The 20,430-nt window shown below is 32.8% G+C and overlaps 3 protein-coding genes across 6 annotated transcripts; 2 read left to right on the forward strand and 1 right to left on the reverse strand.

Moving 5' to 3' along the window:
* Positions 1–632: 632 nt before the first annotated feature.
* Positions 633–4,997, forward strand: LOC143911550 (uncharacterized). The gene is made up of 12 exons (XM_077430469.1): positions 633–1,004; positions 1,083–1,208; positions 1,283–1,703; positions 1,780–1,864; positions 1,948–2,259; positions 2,426–2,619; positions 2,744–2,881; positions 2,958–3,114; positions 3,192–3,348; positions 3,545–3,676; positions 3,883–3,971; positions 4,158–4,997. The coding sequence occupies exons 1-12, from the start codon at positions 768–770 to the stop codon at positions 4,300–4,302; spliced, it is 2,193 nt and encodes a 730-aa protein (XP_077286595.1). The 5' UTR covers positions 633–767; the 3' UTR covers positions 4,303–4,997.
* A 59-nt stretch (positions 4,998–5,056) lies between these two features.
* On the forward strand, positions 5,057–14,681 carry LOC143911552 (mitochondrial glycine transporter-like). 4 transcript variants are annotated; one of them, XM_077430471.1, is made up of 7 exons: positions 7,212–7,363; positions 8,041–8,105; positions 12,474–12,604; positions 12,997–13,087; positions 13,198–13,379; positions 13,459–13,634; positions 13,718–14,681. In XM_077430471.1, the coding sequence occupies exons 1-7, from the start codon at positions 7,342–7,344 to the stop codon at positions 14,005–14,007; spliced, it is 957 nt and encodes a 318-aa protein (XP_077286597.1). In that variant the 5' UTR covers positions 7,212–7,341; the 3' UTR covers positions 14,008–14,681. The 4 variants fall into 4 exon arrangements, with proteins under 4 accessions (XP_077286599.1, XP_077286597.1, XP_077286598.1 ...); XM_077430472.1 differs by having other exon boundaries at positions 7,258–7,363; positions 8,065–8,105; XM_077430473.1 differs by lacking the exons at positions 7,212–7,363; positions 8,041–8,105 and adding an exon at positions 5,057–5,175.
* Positions 14,504–20,015, reverse strand: LOC143911551 (integrator complex assembly factor Brat1). Its single transcript, XM_077430470.1, has 5 exons — positions 19,828–20,015; positions 18,225–19,621; positions 17,945–18,149; positions 17,558–17,730; positions 14,504–16,401 (listed from the first exon to the last, which is right to left on the reverse strand). Exons 1-5 carry the CDS (start codon positions 19,928–19,930, stop codon positions 15,466–15,468), a joined length of 2,814 nt encoding a protein of 937 aa, XP_077286596.1. The 5' UTR covers positions 19,931–20,015; the 3' UTR covers positions 14,504–15,465.
* Between the last annotated feature and the right edge of the window lie 415 nt (positions 20,016–20,430).

Here is a 20,430-nt window from a genome sequence, read left to right on the forward strand (position 1 = left end):
TACCACAAAAATCGCGAATACGGAATATCTGGCACTCAAGTGTGATTGATAGAGTTTTTGGGTGCCAGACGATATGTGATCGAGATTTTAGTGATGTGCGGGAGATCACTTTATGCGGAATAATTACCGAACCAAGTATACTATGTACAAAAAAATGAAAGATCAGCACAAATTGAATAATAACACTCACTGATTTGTCAATAAATATAAAAAAAAGTGAACAATGTTTATTGAATAATGGCCAAGTATAAAATGCGATGAATTCAATGATTAGTCAATAAGTACAAAATATCATTTTACGAAGACTATAGCACCGGTACTATAAAAAAAACATTTTATTTTCAAATTTCCTGATAAAGTAGTATAATGGCAAAGTTTTTATCTATGTAACTAAAAGTAGAAATGTATCCTTTATGAATTTGTATTCATAGAAAAATGATAAATGTCATTTTAGAAATTTTATTTACAATTTTCCAGTTTTTTCCCAATTTTTCCGGAATTTCACCATTGTCTCAAAAGGCTTTAGATTTTTTGTATTTATGGTGCTAAAAAAATTGTGCCTCGTAATTATTATAGCTCGTGTGTATTGCAGAATTGAGTATGTACTTTAATAAATAAAATATAAAATGGACGAGTAATGGCTAGTATACAAGTTGTTACGACTGTGTTTGGCTTGTGTTGTTTTATTTAACTGTCAAAAAAACGTCATGAAAGGTAATAGTTCTCGGTTAGTTTCGTATTGAAAAATCAATTGAAGTGAAGAAATCATGGAAATTTGTGACTCACAAATTGAAGATTTCAAAGAGCCTTCATTGAAATCATTGGTTTCAATTTTTGAGGTTATTAAACAGGCAAATTACAATCAGTTACAATTCAAATTGAATCAAGTATGTCGTACTTGCCTCTCTGAATCGCATAAAACTATATGCATGTCATCGTATATAGAGATCGGAGGCAAATCGTTATTAATACTAGAAATATTTACAAGTTTTACCGGCTTGCAGGTATGAATACATTAAATATTGTGGTATCTATTACAATGTAATATATATATTGATATTGTGTATACATCTCAATTTCAGTTCATGACTAATGATGAAATGCCAAAAATAATATGTAGTCAATGTCTTCAAAATGCAAAGTTCGCTTACTACTTCAAAAGACAATGCGAAGAAGCAAATGATAAACTTTTGAATTTTTTGAAAACGGTTTGTTTTAATTATTTTGTTCTTCAAACTTCTTTGGAAAATTGGTTTTATTACAATATTACTATTGTCCTCAGTCCACAGAAAATATTTCCAATGAAAAGCAACCAATCGAAGAACCACTCGGATTTTCTGATTTAGAAGACAACTCGCCTTGTTCAAATACTGATTTTCAAGTAAAAGAAGATTTTATTGATAAAGATGTAATCAAAAAATCAAAAAATGTAATCAAACTACAAAATGAGGAAAACATACAGGAGAATGTAAATCAAAATGGAGTACATTTGAAAAATATAAATTCTGAAAACGAAACCACAGAAAAATGTACCGTTTGTTATGAATCCGTTACAAATATCAAACAGCATATGAAAATTCATACAGAACGTACCCACACATGTGAAGAATGTGGAAAATCTTTTTTAAATCGTCGTGATTTAAAAAATCATTCGACCGTCCATTCAATCAATAGACCATATAAATGTTCTGTTTGTATAAAAGGTTTGTTTCCGTTTACTGTATGTGTGTCAAAAATTATTAATTTTTGCAAGGATATGTATGTACATATTCATTTTAGATTTTAAGCATCAATTCCAATTGAAGGAACACATGCGAGGACATGACGATAAAAAGGAATTTGTTTGCGAAAGTTGCGGGAAAGGGTTATAAATTTTGATGCTTACTCATGTTGTATGAAAGTCAGACGATTCATCAGCTTTAATATTTGGATTTAATTTAATTTTAGATTCAATAGAGCCAAAGAATTAGTGGTACATAAACGTGTCCACACCGGTATTAAACCATTCAATTGCTCGGTGTGCGACAAAAATTTTGTCAGTTCGAACACACTAGCCACACACATGAAAACTCATACGGGTGAAAAGAATTACATTTGTGAATACTGCATGAAAAGTTTCGTTGCAAAAGATCAATTGAAAGTACATATAAGAAAGCACACCGGTGAAAAGCCTTATACGTGTAGCGTCGAAGGCTGCACTAGGAAATTTGCAACCATATACGGTCTAAATATGCACATTCCAGTTCACAGTGACGTTAAGTATGTTTTATTCTTAATAAATAGATAAAATATTTATTTTAATAACAATTATATTTTATAATCAATATTCAAAAAGTCAAATTTTTAATTGTTTATGTAAATATCAGATTTTTTACGCTTATTTTTAATTATATCTATACTTAATTGAATAAATGCGAAATTTCAGACCGTTTCACTGTTTCGTGTGTGGGAAAGCATTTGCTCGTGAGCAAAATAAAAGAAAGCATGAAAATATTCATACACGTCAAAATTTTGTGTGTTCGTGGAGTGGCTGCGGTCGTTCTTATTCATGTCAAAATAGTTTGAAAGAACACTTAGCCACTCATTCTGGTGAAAAACAAGCCTTGTGTACATATTGCGGTGAGTTATTATTGCCGATTATAATCGGCGGAATTTATCGATAATTGATTTTTGTTTATGACATGAAACATATTTACCTGCGCTTGTTGTTTTCAGATTTTGATAACTTTGTTGTTGTTTTCAGGTAAGTCGTTTGCTAGGAAGGCCGATTTAAAAAGGCACGTTTTTACACACACTCAAGAGAGACCATTTAAATGTAAACAATGTGGAAAAGGATTCAATCAACAATTTGGATTGACGCAACATTTAAGATACCATGACGGTTGAAATTTTCCATACTTTTATTTGGTATAGGTTGTTAAATTTTCGACATATAATCTGAATTATTTCATTTTTAGGTAAACCATGTTTTATTTGTGACCTGTGCGGGAAAGGCTTCATGCGTAAAGGAACTCTTGAAAAGCACAAGCTTATTCATTCCGGCGTTAAAAATCACAAGTGTGAATATTGCAATAGAGCTTTTACCATAAGCGCGCATTTAATTATACACAGAAGGTAATTAAATATGAACATAAAATGTATAAAGGTGTTGAAAGACTAAGAATATAAGTTTTTTGTATGTATATATACAGAATACACACTGGAGAGCGTCCATATGAATGTAGTATTTGCAGCAAAGCATTTTCTTCACATTCCGGTTATGTAGTTCATTTGAGGTCTCACACGGGAGAAAAACCTTATCAATGCAAATATTGTGAAAAAACTTGTGCTACGTCTACTGCGTTAAAGGTAAATACAGATATGTAATTTGCCTGAAAGAAACCTAGTCGATAATTTTAATTATTTACAATTCCAACAAACCAATAAAACAAACTAATAACACCTTTCATGTGAATCAAAAGATACATATACATATATGTAGATATAATTTTCTTCTTGTATTTTTTAGTAAGAATGAAATCTTATCTAACTTAATTTGTTTAAGATTCATACAAGAAACCACACAGGCGAAAAGCCATATATTTGTCCACAATGCGGTATGGCGTTTTCCAGGTCAGATTTAAGATCTCTGCATATGAAGACGTGTTGTCCAAATATCGTTATTATGACACCGCAGGTTCGTATGACGAGGGAGGTGTGTTTGTGCGAGATCTGATACGAAAATAATAAATCGTGACCAAAATAAAACTATAAAATTACGTACATATTTATCTCGTATGACTTTTTGACGTCAGAACACAGAAAATCTTTCGCACAAATCCTCGATAAGCGCACATGGCTTTTATAAACAAGTTATTGTTTTGATTTTAATTCAATTTCTAGATACCGCAAGAATTTTACACGATGGACAACAATTTAACTTCACAACTTGCAGTCGATGCAAATTTAATTCAAACCAATACTCAGATTAGGTATGTATTGTTTTTACGTTTTTTAATGTGCTTGTCATTGCCTGAATCTCTAAGAAAAATTTTTAATTGTGGCAAAAATTCGCATGGGCCCTTAAAGCAATCTGGCGTCATAGCCAGAGAATTGATTTTCATGCCCTCTTTGGAATTCATGCCCATCATTGCTACATGATTATTGATTTTTTTCAGCTATTCTGAATCTGAAAAAGTTTGCGATTCCATCATGCTTCTTACGGATCCTACAAGTGTTCATCATGCACTAATAAATATTCCGGGAACATCGAAGGATACTATGATTGCTTCAAATCATGTTTATGATAATCAATTACATTGAATATGTTTGTACTTCATGCATTTATGAATATGTTGTATTATTTATTATTATCTTAAATAAGCTTCAGATATATTATCAACCAATCTGTATTGATTGTTTTTATCACTGTATACATCATACGATATTGATATTGAACTACTCCATACATGTGTAAAAATTATATCATACAATTAAATACTACACTTAAAATCGTTTAAAAGATGAATCGATAATATATATTTCACAAATTATGTACATACCTACATGTTTTTTTTATTTGATATATTGCCATAGTTGATAATCAATAATGTTATCTTGCCGTATTTTTTTATTTTGCACATTCAAGGTTGTGACGTTGCAAATTTATGACTGCACTTTATGTTTACCAACAGGTGAACTCGACATTTATGTACTGTTCGCTTCATATTTGCATTTACGATTGAAATCATGGGTGAATGCATTGTATAAATCAAACGCTTGTAATGAAATATTAACCAACGATCTTGATATGGAGTTTTTATTAAACCATGTAATTTGATTGAACATTCAAGTTTGTTATTATCTTGTTGATAGGCGAACTCGATTATTTGAAAATGCAGAGTCGCTATCTTTATGAATTCCCCACAGTAACGGCTAATGTTAACGCAAAAAGAATTATAACAATAAGAACTACATGTTATAAAATAAAAAAATTAATCACAAATTGTCATTAAATGAAATTTCGTTTTCAAATATTTACATGTCGCATTTACAGTGGTTTCAAAATACTCGCTGACCTTACACCGCACAGACGTGTGTTTGACTATTGTTTTTTTTATTATTATTTCATTTTAATTTACATATAATATGAAATTGGAGATTAATAGTGAAGTGAACAGCTGTTATATAAACGAGGTAATTTTTTAAATACATTATATCATACATATGCGTGTAGGCAAAAAGAGCGTATTTTATGAATTTCTTTTATACTACGCAATGAAATGTATACATTTGTATACCAGCTCAGAGGGTAAGTTTGAAGAAATCATGAAACGGAGAAGTTGAGAAATGTATTTTGAAGTGTTTCATTCAAAAATGGTTACCTGGACGACCAATACAGGTCTATTGTTAAAAAAAAGTTATATTTTCTTTCTTTTCCCCTTGTGAACCAACTTAATATGTGTTTAATTCAGATAATCAAAGTTCTATGTACTATATTATATGATTTTCTTATTAGACATATGTACATACATACATACATATGTGCGCGGTCTCCGTGACGAGCCGGAATGTTAAATTACAGAAAACGCAAATATCGGAAGGCAAAGATCTTAAGTCGAAAGATCAAAAAAAAGGGTGGATGGTAAACGGTACATACTCATTTAATTTGCGCGAGCAGGATACGACAGGAACAAGAGGAACAGGCTTTTCCTCCCGTATTAATGTGCGCGCGCAGAATACGGGAGGAAAAGCCTGTTCCTCTTGTTCCTGTTGTACCCTGCTCGCGCAAATTAAGTGAGTATGTACCGTTTACCATGCACCCTTTTTTTTGATCTTTCGACTTAAGATCTTTCGATTTTCGATCTTTGCGTTCCGATATTTGTGTTTTCTGTAATTTAACATTCTGGCTCGTCACGTTGACCCATATGTGCGTACGTATATGGATATATCGCCATTTTTGATCATTTATTTGGATGATTTACATGTGCAATTGGTAAACGGATTATTCCGCATAAAGCAATCTCGCGCAAGTCACTAAAATCTCGATCACTGAACATCTAGCACTCGAGTTCTCGTTAGTACAATATTTTACGTGAATTTGAATTTCTGAATCCGATAATAATATTTTCTAATTAAAAAATTATTATCGGATGATGTGACATTGCAACACGATCATTGATTTATTTAAACGTACAATTAGAGGCTATTAAAAAGGGCAGTTCCTCCATAGGAGCTGTGAAACTGTAACGAATTCCTTTCCAAAACCGCTTGTTATTATATTATCAAGAAAAACCTTAATCTTAGGCAATTGCCCAAAAAGCTACCCTTTTACAATCGTTCTATTAACTGTACTTTCATTTAATTTGTGATTTTATGTTGTATCTCATATTGATCGACGTTATCTGGAACGATGGTCCTATTTTTATAGAATTAGTGGGACTATTGATTTTCTTCAACATTATTAGTTGTTTTAAAAGTACATACATATACTTACAGACTGCCAAACAATACTATATATTTGAATACTTCTTTAGTTCCATATCTTTGAAGAAGATAAGAGAGTTTTCATTAGATTTAAAAGATTTATACTTGTTATTGCGGACTTTTATAATATTTACATTATTTTGAACATTTTTATCCCTAGTATGACGCATTTTGCTGAAAGATTTCTGTAATATTTTTTAGTTTGCAAAAATTAATATCTAAGGGGAAAAATTATTGATGAATATTTTGTGCAAAAGAATCTGAACACGTGCGTGTTATAAGATGTTGACCAATTCCAATCATGTTGCTTACTATCAAATGGAAAAAAGTTTGCATGTGAACACACGATAAATAATTGAAAAAATAACAATGTCAAGAATATGATCCCCCGCGTAGGTTTATCTAAGTTCTAAGGTCGCGCAAGTCAAACCCGACAACAATAATAATAAAATATGTTTGCTGGGGGCCTATATCACGATCGGAAAACTTTTTTTGAAAATATCTTCGTCACAGTACGCAGAATTGATAAAAACAAACATATTATTCTGTCAAACATTAGGAAAGAAAATGAATAAAATAATAAATTAAATTAAATGTCTAAAATATCAAAGTTTTTAATTGCTTTTGCAATATATTGACTCTTAATTCAGCGAACTTTCCGATTGGCGCTAATTTTTAAACGTAATAAATTCAGTAAATCGTATTAGGTTATGTTAAAAAATATTGAGTTTTTGGCCAAACATTGTAGCAAAATATACAAATGTCAAACTAATAACAGTTTCGTAACTTCGCACTGCTGTGCCAAACTGACAGTACCCATCAATTTATGTCTTAAACTGCAAAAAATATACAACATTTTGATGTGGTGACGTCAAAATGATACCTGGAGACGTGACATGTAAGTTTTGAGCAGAGGTACATATCATGAAATAAAACAATATTTTCAAAATCTCATACAGCTCGTTAAGTGTATTTTCACTATATTATCTAAATTATCGCACGTGCTAATAAGCGATGAGCAAGCATAATATAATGAGTTTTGTTGCAGACCCCCAGCTGTTTGTGCCGTTTATCTTTAGCAAATAGCTGGTATGACGAAATCATTACGTCAAAACACTCCCTCAAAAATAAGCGTCATGGGTCGCAATTTGCTTTAACAGAGTCGCACGTTTGTGTATTTTTCAATTTTGCTTATATGTTGATACATCAATTTAAAAATAAATTTATTCTCGGACGATAATAATATATACATGATATGCATTTATTTTGTGCGAAAATCGATGACAATATATTATTTATTTTATTTTTATAACGGAGAAAGGATGAACTGATTAGTAACGTTAGTGTAATTTGAGTATCTATTGGTTTTGATATGACAGCTTCGGTCAAAGACGAATAACTTTGATATGTAATTTAATTTAATGATATGTAATTTATTAACACTTAAATACATAGTTGCTTAACTGGGTAATGACTTCTAGAAAGTCACGTGTCATAGATTTTAAAATCAGATCAGATAACATTAGAATAGTCAATAAATTGATGTTGTTTTTCATTATGTTGTATTTTGGATAGGTGGTGTAAATGAAATCGTTTCAGGGGCAGTTGCCATCGACCCTGTTGAATCAAAAGAACATGACGTAAGTGTATGATCTATTATTTTTAACGCTTATCATTCCAAACAGTCAATTTAAATTGTCCGGATATTAACTTATTGTTGCAATTGAACCACTGCAATGGTCGCTCGTAGTAAAAATCCCGATAGCTGAAGGTTGAATGACCAGTTCAAAGCCATTTGGAAATTGTATTATGTATATATTATCGAAGAGGAAGTTAAGAAGCTTTGGATGAATGGTTCGATAAAATCATATTTATTATATTATAAATTACATACATACTTAATTTTTGGGGAAATTTCGTGCTAGTTTTTATCAAACAAGGTTAAATAGATAGTGTTGGAAGTATTCGAGATATGACTTTTCTTTGTGTTTTTATTGGAATTATTTATGTTTCTTTAATATTAGTTTGTTTTCTATTTAAAGCTCAGGAAAGGAATGTAACGCAAAAGTTGCGATTATTCTGATGAAATGCTGACTGTTATTGTCTCGATAAATATACGCTAAGAACTACGTATACATATAATTGCTGATAATACTTTTTAGTGTTTACAAACGCAGACTATCAGGCAGGCAAAGGGTTTGCTTTACGCTCAGTACTTTTTTTTTATATTTTCTGTTACATTTTATATTTTACGTATTTTTATAAATAAAAACTACAAACCTTTTTCCAAAGCTGATGCAATATGTATTTCAAAAAAGTGTATTATTATATTTAAAGTTTTATATATTTTATTATTAGACATGAATAATATTCATATGTACATAAGAGGGGAGTAATGTTAATGTTTTTAAAATAAATATTTAAAATGTACATATTTATGTAATTATCGTAAAACACTTGTTTCTACACATCAAGTTAAAAAAAATATTTAAAAACTTCAAGGAGGAATTAACAAGAATTCTAATCAGTTTCAATAGACAATACTAACCAATTAAAATTGGAGCCCAATTTTTTAAAAATTTCACAAACCATTTCCTGGTATAAAAAATCCCGTCTTCTTTTTCACCGACCGTGAACAATATCGATATCTCTCATACATCGATATCACATTTTTATTCTAATTAATTAAAGAAGTGCGTTTCGGCGACATTGTGATAACCCGAGATCTTTCAGTCTATGGAACTTAATGAAATATAGGCGCCGTTATGTTTGATAAGCATGCGGGCAGACTTGACCCCCTGTAGACATCAACTAAACGGACAATATTCACTATCGGAACAACATTATCTAATGTCGTCTTTCATTTCACCCATTTTATTTTTATGCACGGTCGCTTCGCCCAATGACGCATTAACGTATATGTTTTTAATAAAAAAACACCATTGATAAGTTTAAAATTCACAAATTTCTACTCTTAATACGTTAGATGATTTTCTACTTATTCAAATATAGAGCGAATTTTTTTTTAATAAATTTAATTTCAAAGTGCAATATATCATAGTATATTAGTTTATACATAATGATGACATTATTAATATTTTACTTTCAGTTTACTTATCGAATGTCTTATATTAGCAATATTTGAAAATGATAACCCTCTGTATAAGTAGGCAACAGCTCGCATATTTATCATTGTATGTCTTAAAAAGTGTACTTAAACAGAGCACATGTTATAGGGTGTTTATAAAATTTAATTGTATTGTTCTAGTTAGGCATTGATAACAATAAAATTTTGTAAAAAAAATTTAAGTTGTCCTACAGTTATAATTGGCAATAATCATAGTTGTAGTTTATCGATAGTTATTGTGTACTACCATATGTATATACATATATATATAAATTTTCGGTACCTTTCGATCAATGTGTTTTGCCAGTGATGAAGTATGGATGTGAAACTTGGACATTAAACGCCAAAATCCAATTAAAAGACAAAGTCCAATGCACTCAAAGAAGTATGGAGCACTTTATGCTTGCCATAACGAAGAGATATAGGCAACGGAATACGTGGATGAGAAGTATGACAAGGGTAGTGGATATGGTGAACATAATGAAGAGATTAAAACGGCAATGGTCGGGTCAAGTCGCTAGAAGAATGGACAAAATAAATGCCAGAATGGTACTTGAGAGCATGTAAAAGGGTGAAAGGAAGGCCTCAAGGAAGATGTGTAGACGAAGCGTGTTGAAGAGGCCTTCCTCTTGCAGTGGATGGTGAATGGCTTATATGATGATGATGATGGTGAATACTTTGGTAAATCATCAATAAATTCATATTTTATTACTGTTTTATATCAACTTTAGGGACAGCTATCATTTTATTCCAAGGTTTAGTAAACTTAATAATAATTATTTATTTGTATTACTAGTGTATTGCAAATAAATAATTATTCATAATATTTTACTGTTGACTAAATAAATAAATGCACATATGAAGGTTGTAATGTATGATCGGAATTTTATACTGGAAAGCATCGTACAAGTTTTTTGCACACACTGCGTATACTATTTGTTAGTTTTCATTGCCTGTTATGTTTTTTTTTTAATTTTGTTGAATTTTAATTAAATGCAAAGTAATATTCTAGGATTATTTTCAATCTATTTTGATATGATAAAAATACGAAACTCAAAACTTATCATTTTCTAAAAATGAGTAGTAGCTTCTGGTTAGCTTTCACCTTAATTTTTCGCAATGAAGTTTTTGTGTGGATATCCTCATGTGCATGTATGTAATTCTAAAACTTGGAAAAATTACTGAACTTTAGCTCACTTTAACCTCCATTTACTATATACGTACATATTTACCTACATGCAGTGGTGTAGTCGGGCCAGGTCGCCGCCCTGGCACTTTGATTCATATAAAAATTGTTTTTCGAGAACAATTAAAAAATATTTCACATAAAAGTTTGTATTCCAAATATTGTGAGCAATCGAATCAATCGAATAGTAATCTGAATACATTCAAAACTTAAAAGACGTTTAATGAAATTTATTGGCTTTTTTTATCTAAAACCATCCAAAACTTGGTTTTAGGTTTTTGCAAAATCCAAGATGTTGAAGAGGATACATTATGAAAGTTTTTATAAAATATAAAAAAAAAAATTATAATTTCAACAAGTAAGAATATTTGTTAATTATTATTTCATTTTTTTAATAAATATTTGAACTACCAATATTAGGATACAAACTTTTTTTTAGTAAGGAAAAAAGTGGGGGGGAAGGGTCGTAAAAATTAAACATCGACCTGGTTCATTTTTATTTAGCACTACACCACTGCCTACATGTACATACATACATACATATATCTATACGCCTTAGGTGAAATGTTGATAAAATCAAGTAATCATTGCAAAAATCTGAAAGCGCTTCATAGTGTATATGAAAGTTTAATTTCTTATAAATTTCAAAACAAAAAATCTTACGAAATTTAGGAGTTCATATAAATTAGTATGCGCATGAATAATTAAACGTCATTCCGTCGAAACAATGGACGATATTTTCAGACATTGTGTTTGTGTAAGTTAATTCAAATATTCAGAACATGGTGTGCTCGTTTTTTAAATTGTGTTTGCATTACACAAAACAGCAAATTTGACTTGTGTGCGTGATCTTTGACTGCCCCACTCGAGTTGACTGCCGACGGAGATAACGGCCGTCGCTCCGTTGGTATATAAGCAACACCCGTGCAGGGGGTCGCCAGTTCTATCAGCGTTCTGCTAGCTCGTGCTCCTTCCAAACCACCTCTCTCGACGAATCGAAGTCTGCCCAAGAATCAAATACTCATCGATTTCGACAGCAGTGATTTTGGATTTCCATAAATGAAGATATCCCCCGTTTGTGTGAATCGTCACACAAATATCTAAGCTACAGCGCATTTCGAACTTTCCAAACCGTTCTCCCTCTTCGAGCTTGCCCCAACCGATTTAAAAGACCGAGCCAAACGTTCAAACGCTATCACTGGAGTCTTTTTTTGGAGTCGTCCATTCTTAATTTAAAGTGAATCACTGTGTACTCTTCTTTCATGAATTCATTTCTGAGATCGGCTGTTGTAAAAATGCACATCAGTCTGTTCCGTGTGAACCCCATCTACTATTCCGACTACTCAGATACGATTGTGGCCGCCCGCTGTTGTATTTAAACAGTTTGTCCAAAGACAGCTGTTATACAATATTAACAGCCTCGTACATCCAATATAAACACATCAAATATAAATTCTTCGGAGTATTATTCCCACCTTGATTTTGACATTCTCATTACTTTTGAGCAATTGGAATATTAACAACATAATCGTCGCTTGGATCAAGTGTGACGGGAAATTTATTCTCTGATAATATACACACACACCACTTGTATATTGAGATAAAATGGATGTGAGTAATGTGATTTTAAGTGCATTTATTTGAGCATTTTGCTTGAAATTGTATGATGCTTATATATTTTTTGTATTGTTTTAGTATCCTCCAGTTTTGAAGGCGTTCTTGGCCGGATCGTTCTCCGGGACGTTCAGCACTGTTCTGTTCCAGCCGTTGGACCTCGTCAAGACACGCCTGCAAAGTGCTGCTACACCAGTGCATGCAGCCGTTAAGTAAGTGCATTTGATAAACAATTATTGCATAACGAATCAATCGGCAATGCCTTTCAAGATTAACCTCGTTATCTATTCATTAATGAAGAAATTACATCAGTGGCATTTTTAGTCAACATCATTATAAATCCATTTGTGTATTATAAAAATATAATTAGTATATTTATCTAGTGGTTTTGTTTTTTTTTTTTCGTTATACAACTTTAATTTTTAATCAAACGTTAATTTTAAATCAAATCTTCCATTTTTTTAATACGTACATTTTATGATGCAATAATAATGCTACATTTCTTATTAAAACTGTTCATTCATATTACATACATTTTTATATGATTAATTCAATTTAAATAAAACTATTCATTTGTATTAATTTATTTTTTATTTTTTATTAGTGGTCGTGGTGTTCAACCGGGTATGATCAACATTGTTACTAATATAGTCAAACAAGATCATATTATCGGATTATGGCGTGGTATGGTGCCAGTGAGTATATTTTTACACTACCATTTAAAATGAATATAAAGCAATTTGTTTCATTTTATACATTAAATCCTTAAAAAATTTGATTATAATCCGAATTTTTCTTGTTTTAGTCGATAACACGATGTGTACCCGGCGTCGGATTGTATTTCTCATCTCTTCATTGGCTGAAAGGACAGCTTCAAGTCAGACAACCGGGAAAAGACATCGGCGCATTGCAGGCAGTCGGCCTCGGTGTCGTCGCTCGCACCATGAGCGGCGTTCTTCTCATTCCGTTCACCGTCGTCAAAACGAGGTTAGTAATGCACTGACATTATTGCTAAGAGGATCGTTAATTGAAAAAGCAATTTGAATAACACTCAATGTACATTCAGATTCGAATCGGGTGTTTACGGATACAACAGCGTACTCGGAGCATTACGTGACATTTGGAGAGTCGAAGGTCCTCGCGGCCTCTACTGCGGACTGGGTCCCACTTTAGCTAGGGACGCTCCATTTTCCGGACTGTACCTGATGTTTTACACCCAAGGAAAGAAAGCCATCCCTGAAGGTAATATTTCTAACGAAATAATTTACATCATCGACTTTTCTACTGATTGTGTTTTATAATAATGAGGCTGTTTTCTATTACAGAATGGCTCCAATCGCCGACTCAAGCAAGTGCATTGCACTTTTCGTGCGGCGTGGCGTCGGGTGTTTTAGCATCGGTTGCGACGAATCCAGCCGACGTGATCAAGACTAGGATGCAACTGTTTCCAGACAGATTCCCGAGTGTGCTAAGCGCTGCAATCTACGTCCAACAGACACACGGAATGACCGGGTATCTGAGTGGAATCGTACCGCGTATGCTACGACGTACTCTCATGGCCGCCATGGCGTGGACCGTCTACGAGGAGATAACTCGCAGCATGGGTCTCAAATAACATCAGAGCAGATTTTAATATCCTCTTCGAATATACTAAACAATGTATCCAGAAAGGAATTACACTGCTGACGTAGAGGGTTGCATGAATATTTAATACATATTTAAAGTATCCGTATTGAACACCTCAGGGTAATGATGAGATTGTTGACGCAATGGATTTGTTGAATTCTCACAATCATTTGGTCGATCGGCAACTCTATTATTTCTTTTTGAGTAGAGATGGCAAATTTGTTAGCTCGTTAGTGTCAGGCTTTATTTTTAAACTCAAAATTTCCACACGTTGTAGTAATGTTTTCCACAATTAATTTTCGATTATTTGTAAATAGAATTTTATATAAATTACCTTAACATATTAATGATTTGCCATCGAATAATTGAAATATGATATTAAATGTACCTATATATACATATAATAAAGATGATTATATATTTTTATATTTGTTAGCAAATTGTACCAAAGATTTTCTAATGTATTGTTCCTTTTTTTTACATATTTACTCAATTTATAAAAAAGATCATTATTTTGAATCTATAATATATCAAAATTAAACTTTTTCGTAATGTTACAAATATTCATACTATACTATATTTTACTGTGTCATATTACGCATATTAGATCTTAATTTGTTTTTATAATTAAATTTGCAATTCATAATAAATATATGATAATTATACGAGCAATTTTAATCACCTAACACAAAATTCCTTTCTATTTTTATATCAAAAATGCACACATGAAAGCTGCGTGGCCATATTTAACCTTTGCTAGGTTTTGTTTATGTCCGGGTCGTTAGCTACATAATCGCCGTCGTATTCAGACACATCATAAGCGATAAAGCTATGTATATAAGTGAACTTTGCATCACTACAGTTAAGATATATACGTATATAAAACTTTTCACACATATGTCAGCGGCGAGTTAAACGATATCTGTATTATTATGTTAAACGATTGTTAACATTAGATCTGCTCTATTTCATCGCTAAATTGGGACAAATCAAATTGCCACTCGATACAATTATACACAACTCTTACTGTTTTTGTTTTGAAAAGAAAACATTCACACTTCCATTACATATTGTATTTATTTTATAAAAAGGTATAATAATAATAAAATAAAATAAAAAACATTTGAATGAAATTCAACATTTTCGTGCGACAAAAATGAACATTTGATAGTCGAATAGTGTTATACATTGTGATAATGTAGCCCTTTGCAGAAAAAAATCACATTAGACTTTGTACTACAGTGAATATTTCATATTGTTGTAATCTTTAATATTATAAAGAGCATGTTGATCATAATTAACATTCGTAACAATGTTGTAACGTAACAATAAAACTTGCATTGAACCCTGTAATACAATGTTTACTCAAGACAATTAGATTGTTTGCACATTCGTTCATTTTAAAAACAGAAACAATCCAAATAATAATAAATAATACAGGCTCTTTTCAATAACAATCTATATTGTTAATTTCAGACGAAGGCACATAAGAACCAAGTATATCGTCCATTAATGACTGGATATCAGTAGAAACACCAATATTCCATTTCTTTTTCTCATCAATGGCCTTTCTGAAGTCGGTTTCCCGTACAGTCGACACAAAAGCCACTGGTTCGACAAACATATTCGATATATTCTTCGGCTTCATTTCAACCTCTTCGCTTTTAGTATCGTCAACTTTCAACCTATCGGCGTATACATGAGCGAGCAAATTGACATCCTTGGAATTGACAATCGATTCTATAACACTATCAGAATTTTGACCAGCATTCAACATCAGGCAGTTTGTCTCGCCGCGAATGTCTGCAGTGTTTCGATATGTGCCTATTTTGGCGATTTCAGCATCGTTTTTCAAAAAATTCTCATCGAAAATAGGCCGAGACGGTGTCGACAGTTTATCAGTTTTGTGGTCGATTTCTGTCATATTATACTTGTCGAGTAGCTGTATCAGTTCGTTTATTATCTGCAGTGCACTTTCCATGACTTCGATTTCTGAATCGTCTTTCATGCAGCACAATAAGACTCCTAAACAGCCTCTCAAAGCTAGTTCGTTTAAAATTTTCTTCAAGCGTTTTTTGATCTCGCCTTCGTTGAGTTGTACTATTTTTCGGTTCTCTTTTGAGAATGTGACCGATGGGAATATTCCGTCGATCATTCCCTGATGCGACATTTGATTGGCGATAACCTTCCTCCAAAACTGCAGCGCTGTTAATTGAACTTCCCAATGGAGGTCCTCGGCCGCCGCATGGAACATTGCCATGAACACACTGTCCAATAACGGCGCGGAAAATTTCTGATATTCGTATATATTTGTCATAACGCTAGCTGCTTCTTTGCGCACGATCCCCTCAGATTCTTGATGTAGTAGATTCATCATTTTAGCCTGAAAAATCATTATTCAAAATTCATCTTTTTGAAAGCTTTAACACTGAGCAATAAAAAAATCACGTTTTTGAGTTTACAGACCGGAACTAATTTTATTCTATTACAGATAAACCCAATTTTTTTCGTACACGAGTACTAAGAATTCCGTACACGAGTACTAAGATCTATGAACAAATTCGATATAAAAGCAAGAAGAGAGAGCGCGATCGAGACATTTAATATGCCGAAAAAATGTTTCACTGTTCAGATTCGCCCCGAGTTTCCAATGATCTATATCCCAGCATTCGAATAGAAACGTTGTGGGGTATAAATATTTGTAAATACGATACTCATTCATATATGGGTATATGTAAGTGGCGAAGAAACTTTTTCTACTCTCTCGATGACAAAACGGTATTTTGCCTCCGAAATCCCAGAACCAGACTCCAAGATACTGCGGACCAGAGCACCATACAGAAAACGCAGCACGAACGGGTTTTTAAAATGATACGCATTCTGCATAACAAATCCAAGCATCATTGAAGATCTGTTACATAATCTTCTATGTGACGATCAAATTTAAACGTAATTTCCAAATCTTTAGTCCACAGAGTATATAGGTGGGTAGCATATTTATAATAATCAACAGATTCGAGATGCTAGAAACGGGGATAGGTTACAAAGCTTTGGTGGAACCGTTTCAACAAAGAAATCAGACAAATTGGCAAACCTGGAGTCACATATATCCAAGGTCTGGCCACCAACACCGGGCCAGGGATTGAACCCGTGGACCCTCAGTTGAAAGCATTATACGCTAATCATTGAATTCGAATATTATAATGACTTATTGGTTCGCTCTTGTTTATGAGATATTAGCGTTTAAAGAAAATCCTAGTTTTTACAGCTTTTGGTCTTTACCTCAATTAAAGCAAGTATTAGAATCAATAGTCCATATACTTGCATACTTGCCATCTCTACATACTACATACTTGCCACACTTGCACACAGCACTTGCCTTGATTTTGAGCTAATGACCGCTAAAGCCAAAAAACTGTCAAACGAGAGCGAACCAACAAAACCATTATCATATTCGAACTTAGTAAAGTATTAGCTCTGCTCTGGTAATTTTTTTTTTGTTGCTCAGTGTAATCGTAAAAAAGTTACATAATACTTACAGGCAAATCTAGATATTGTAATTGGTTCTCCCACATATTCCGAATTCGGACCATTACGCCGATACAGCGTAAGGCTGATGATCGTACATAAGATTCAGAATCTTCCATCGCTAATGTAACAACTAATTCGGGTAGATTGTTTTCTGAAATTTGTTGTTGAAATGCGGGAAATTCTAAAATTGAAATACATTAGAGTTAAACATCACTATCAGGACTCAGTTTATACATGTATTTAATATCAAATTATTTTAAATGTTATTTTAATGTGTGAGTATAATTACATACATTCATATATATGTATTAGGAAAATGATAAAATAACCACTTCATATTAGAAAGTAACATTTAGCCATTGTCTGTATTAAGATTGTAGTTAAAAATAACTTACTAATTACAGCAACATCTGATACAACGTATAAAAGTTCCATAGCCGAGTCTCTGATGTCCCAATTGAGATCGTGCAACTTTTCATATATAGTTTTACCAATCTCTTCAATGATAGAACCGTGTGCACTATCGACGAGTAATGCTAAATTAGGCGACAGAAACTTTTTGATCGTCAACTGAGCAAGTTTGAAAGCTTTAATAACAAGCTGAAATATAAAAAGAATCAACATTTAAAAAGAAACTCAATGCTTTGTAATGTCAATGACAAAATTAGAAAATACCTTTGCATCTAAATTGCTCGTTTGAATGACTTTTGAGCAAAAATTATAAACACACAAAACCTCAACAGTATCCTGCCATGGAATATCGAATTCATCGATGTAAATGTAAACGGCTTCCAGCAGAGACGATAGTAAAAGCGAGTTTTCCCAACTGTCTACTCCGACGACTATGTAATTAGCTTCTATGTTTTCGGGGGCAAAATCTTGAAATCTATAAAAGTACGATTGAAAAATGATGACAGCTTGTGGTTTGGACAGGTATTTCTTCAATCCAATGGTAAATTGTATTGCCTTCACGGCTAATTTTATATCATTTTTCTCTTTTATTAAATCTCTAAGAGCATAAGCGAGCCTAGTAGTGTTCTCACAAGCGAGCGCTATTATCTTTTCAAAATACAGTTCCATAAAGTCGTTCTTTTTCACTTTGAGCGAACAAACCATCGGAAGGATGCTCATGATGATTATCTGATTGGTGAAATCGTAATTTTTGTCTTCGTTCACGACGATCAATGATGCATTGTAATGGTTCTGCACTTTAATTATATATGAGAATGAGAAATTGCTGAGCTCTAGAATACCTTCAATGTCACGTTTCGATATGAGTGCAGTAATTAACTGACTGTGAATCAAACAAAATTCTTTAACATCATTCTGTGAGATCCCTTCAAAATCCATTTTGTCAACATAGACTTTAGATACACGAATAAGTAACAACAATTTCGATATAGTACTAAGTAATTGAGATTTTCGACAGAGTTGAAAGAGATTCCAAAGATGGCAGTCTAAATTGAATTGTTTTGTAAGAGCTCTTATTATAATATTCGATTTTCCAAAATGTTCTATGTTGTCTAATATGTTAATTAAAATTTGAAGTATCGGTGTCAGATAATTGTCCATAGCGAAATTTTCTTCATCGTCCATGATAGTGTTATTTTTCCACTGATGATTAATGAACGGGGTTACTATATTGGACAAAACCTCATTGCATTCTTTATCGAAGTTAAAATCGTTCAACTGCCATAGAAATTGAGAGATAAAATTCAAATTGGTCCTCGATATGTATATCGTATGATTCTGATGAGACTGTTTGACCACTTCGCTCCAGAGTTGACTCTCTAACAGATACAAAATCCCCGAACGGTGACAACTCATACTCGATAAAATTTTCAATGTGCCAAGTTTCAACGAGGGATCCTGATGTTGCAAGATGCATATCTTATTATACACATCATTTTTCATCAAATTGCCAAATATCGGTTCTTTTTCACTCGCCAATGCAGTAAGGCGCAAAATGAAAGATTTTATAGATTTGTTTGTATCTATTAAAGCACCATCCCATTCAGACGCACAATGAATAATCCATTTCGTTACAGAAGGCAATTCTATGATTCCAGCATCTAAAAGGTAAATACAATTATTTCGTTGTTACAATATAAGATATATGATGGGTGCCGATTATTATCAAATAAGGGCGCAAACACACAAGATTGGGTGTGTTTTCGCCCTAAATCAATGTAAGTGGCTAGGTTATGTGTTAGAGCGGGATGAATATACGCGAAATGCCAAGTGTGCGATAGAGACAGAGCGAGTGCATTAAGTATACCTGTTTGTAGATGTGAAAGTAGCGTTTCTAGGCATGAGGATTGCGGTGCAGCTGCACCCGGTTTTACCAGCTGTTGAAGCACCAGCGATAGACGACGCTCCATCTTTTTGTACAATTAAGCAGGCTCAATAAGCCTAATGACAGCTGTCATCGAAGCCGCTAGTGGAATTGTACTCTAATTCAGTATTACCAATATAAGATTTATACATTTGGAAATAACCGCTATGCATAGAATGGTCATTGTTAACAAAAGTATCGTCTAAAAGCGAGCCATCGAAGAGAGAGACGGAAAGTCAGAAGAGAGACAAGAGAGAGAGAGAGAGAGAGAGAGACGAAGTGTAGCAAACAATGAACAAACTCTGCCGCGCAGAGTTTCTGTATCAACATTTTTGGAGGTTGAGAGCGATTCTATACATTCTACTTCTATGCCGCTATGTAAAAGAAGTGACCGTGAAAAAGTCGAAAATATTCATTTATCATGCATACATATGAAAAACGGTTAGTATATATATATCAGTGGCGTGCGGTAAAAGTCTCTCTCCCCCCGTCGTACATCCTCACTTAATTTGCGCGAGCAGGATACAATAGGAACAAGAGGAACAG

The sequence above is a fragment of the Arctopsyche grandis genome, chromosome 5, assembly GCF_051622035.1.
Source record: "Arctopsyche grandis isolate Sample6627 chromosome 5, ASM5162203v2, whole genome shotgun sequence".
Classification (NCBI taxonomy): domain Eukaryota; kingdom Metazoa; phylum Arthropoda; class Insecta; order Trichoptera; family Hydropsychidae; genus Arctopsyche; species Arctopsyche grandis.

Coding starts and splice junctions, on each gene's coding strand:
- LOC143911550 (XM_077430469.1), top strand. CDS start 768: ATGGAAATTTGTGACTCACAAATTGAAGATTTCAAAGAGCCTTCATTG. Junction 2,620..2,743: donor AGCCTTGTGTACATATTGCG/GTGAGTTATTAT, acceptor TGTTGTTTTCAG/GTAAGTCGTTTGCTAGGAAG. Junction 3,972..4,157: donor CAAACCAATACTCAGATTAG/GTATGTATTGTT, acceptor GATTTTTTTCAG/CTATTCTGAATCTGAAAAAG.
- LOC143911552 (XM_077430471.1), top strand. CDS start 7,342: ATGATACCTGGAGACGTGACAT. Junction 13,088..13,197: donor TATGGCGTGGTATGGTGCCA/GTGAGTATATTT, acceptor TTCTTGTTTTAG/TCGATAACACGATGTGTACC. Junction 13,635..13,717: donor AAAGAAAGCCATCCCTGAAG/GTAATATTTCTA, acceptor TTTCTATTACAG/AATGGCTCCAATCGCCGACT.
- LOC143911551 (XM_077430470.1), bottom strand. CDS start 19,930: ATGGAGCGTCGTCTATCGCTGGTGCTTCAACAGCTGGTAAAACCGGGT. Junction 19,622..19,827: donor ACTTTCACATCTACAAACAG/GTATACTTAATG, acceptor TTTACCTTTTAG/ATGCTGGAATCATAGAATTG. Junction 17,731..17,944: donor ATCAGATGTTGCTGTAATTA/GTAAGTTATTTT, acceptor TTTCAATTTTAG/AATTTCCCGCATTTCAACAA.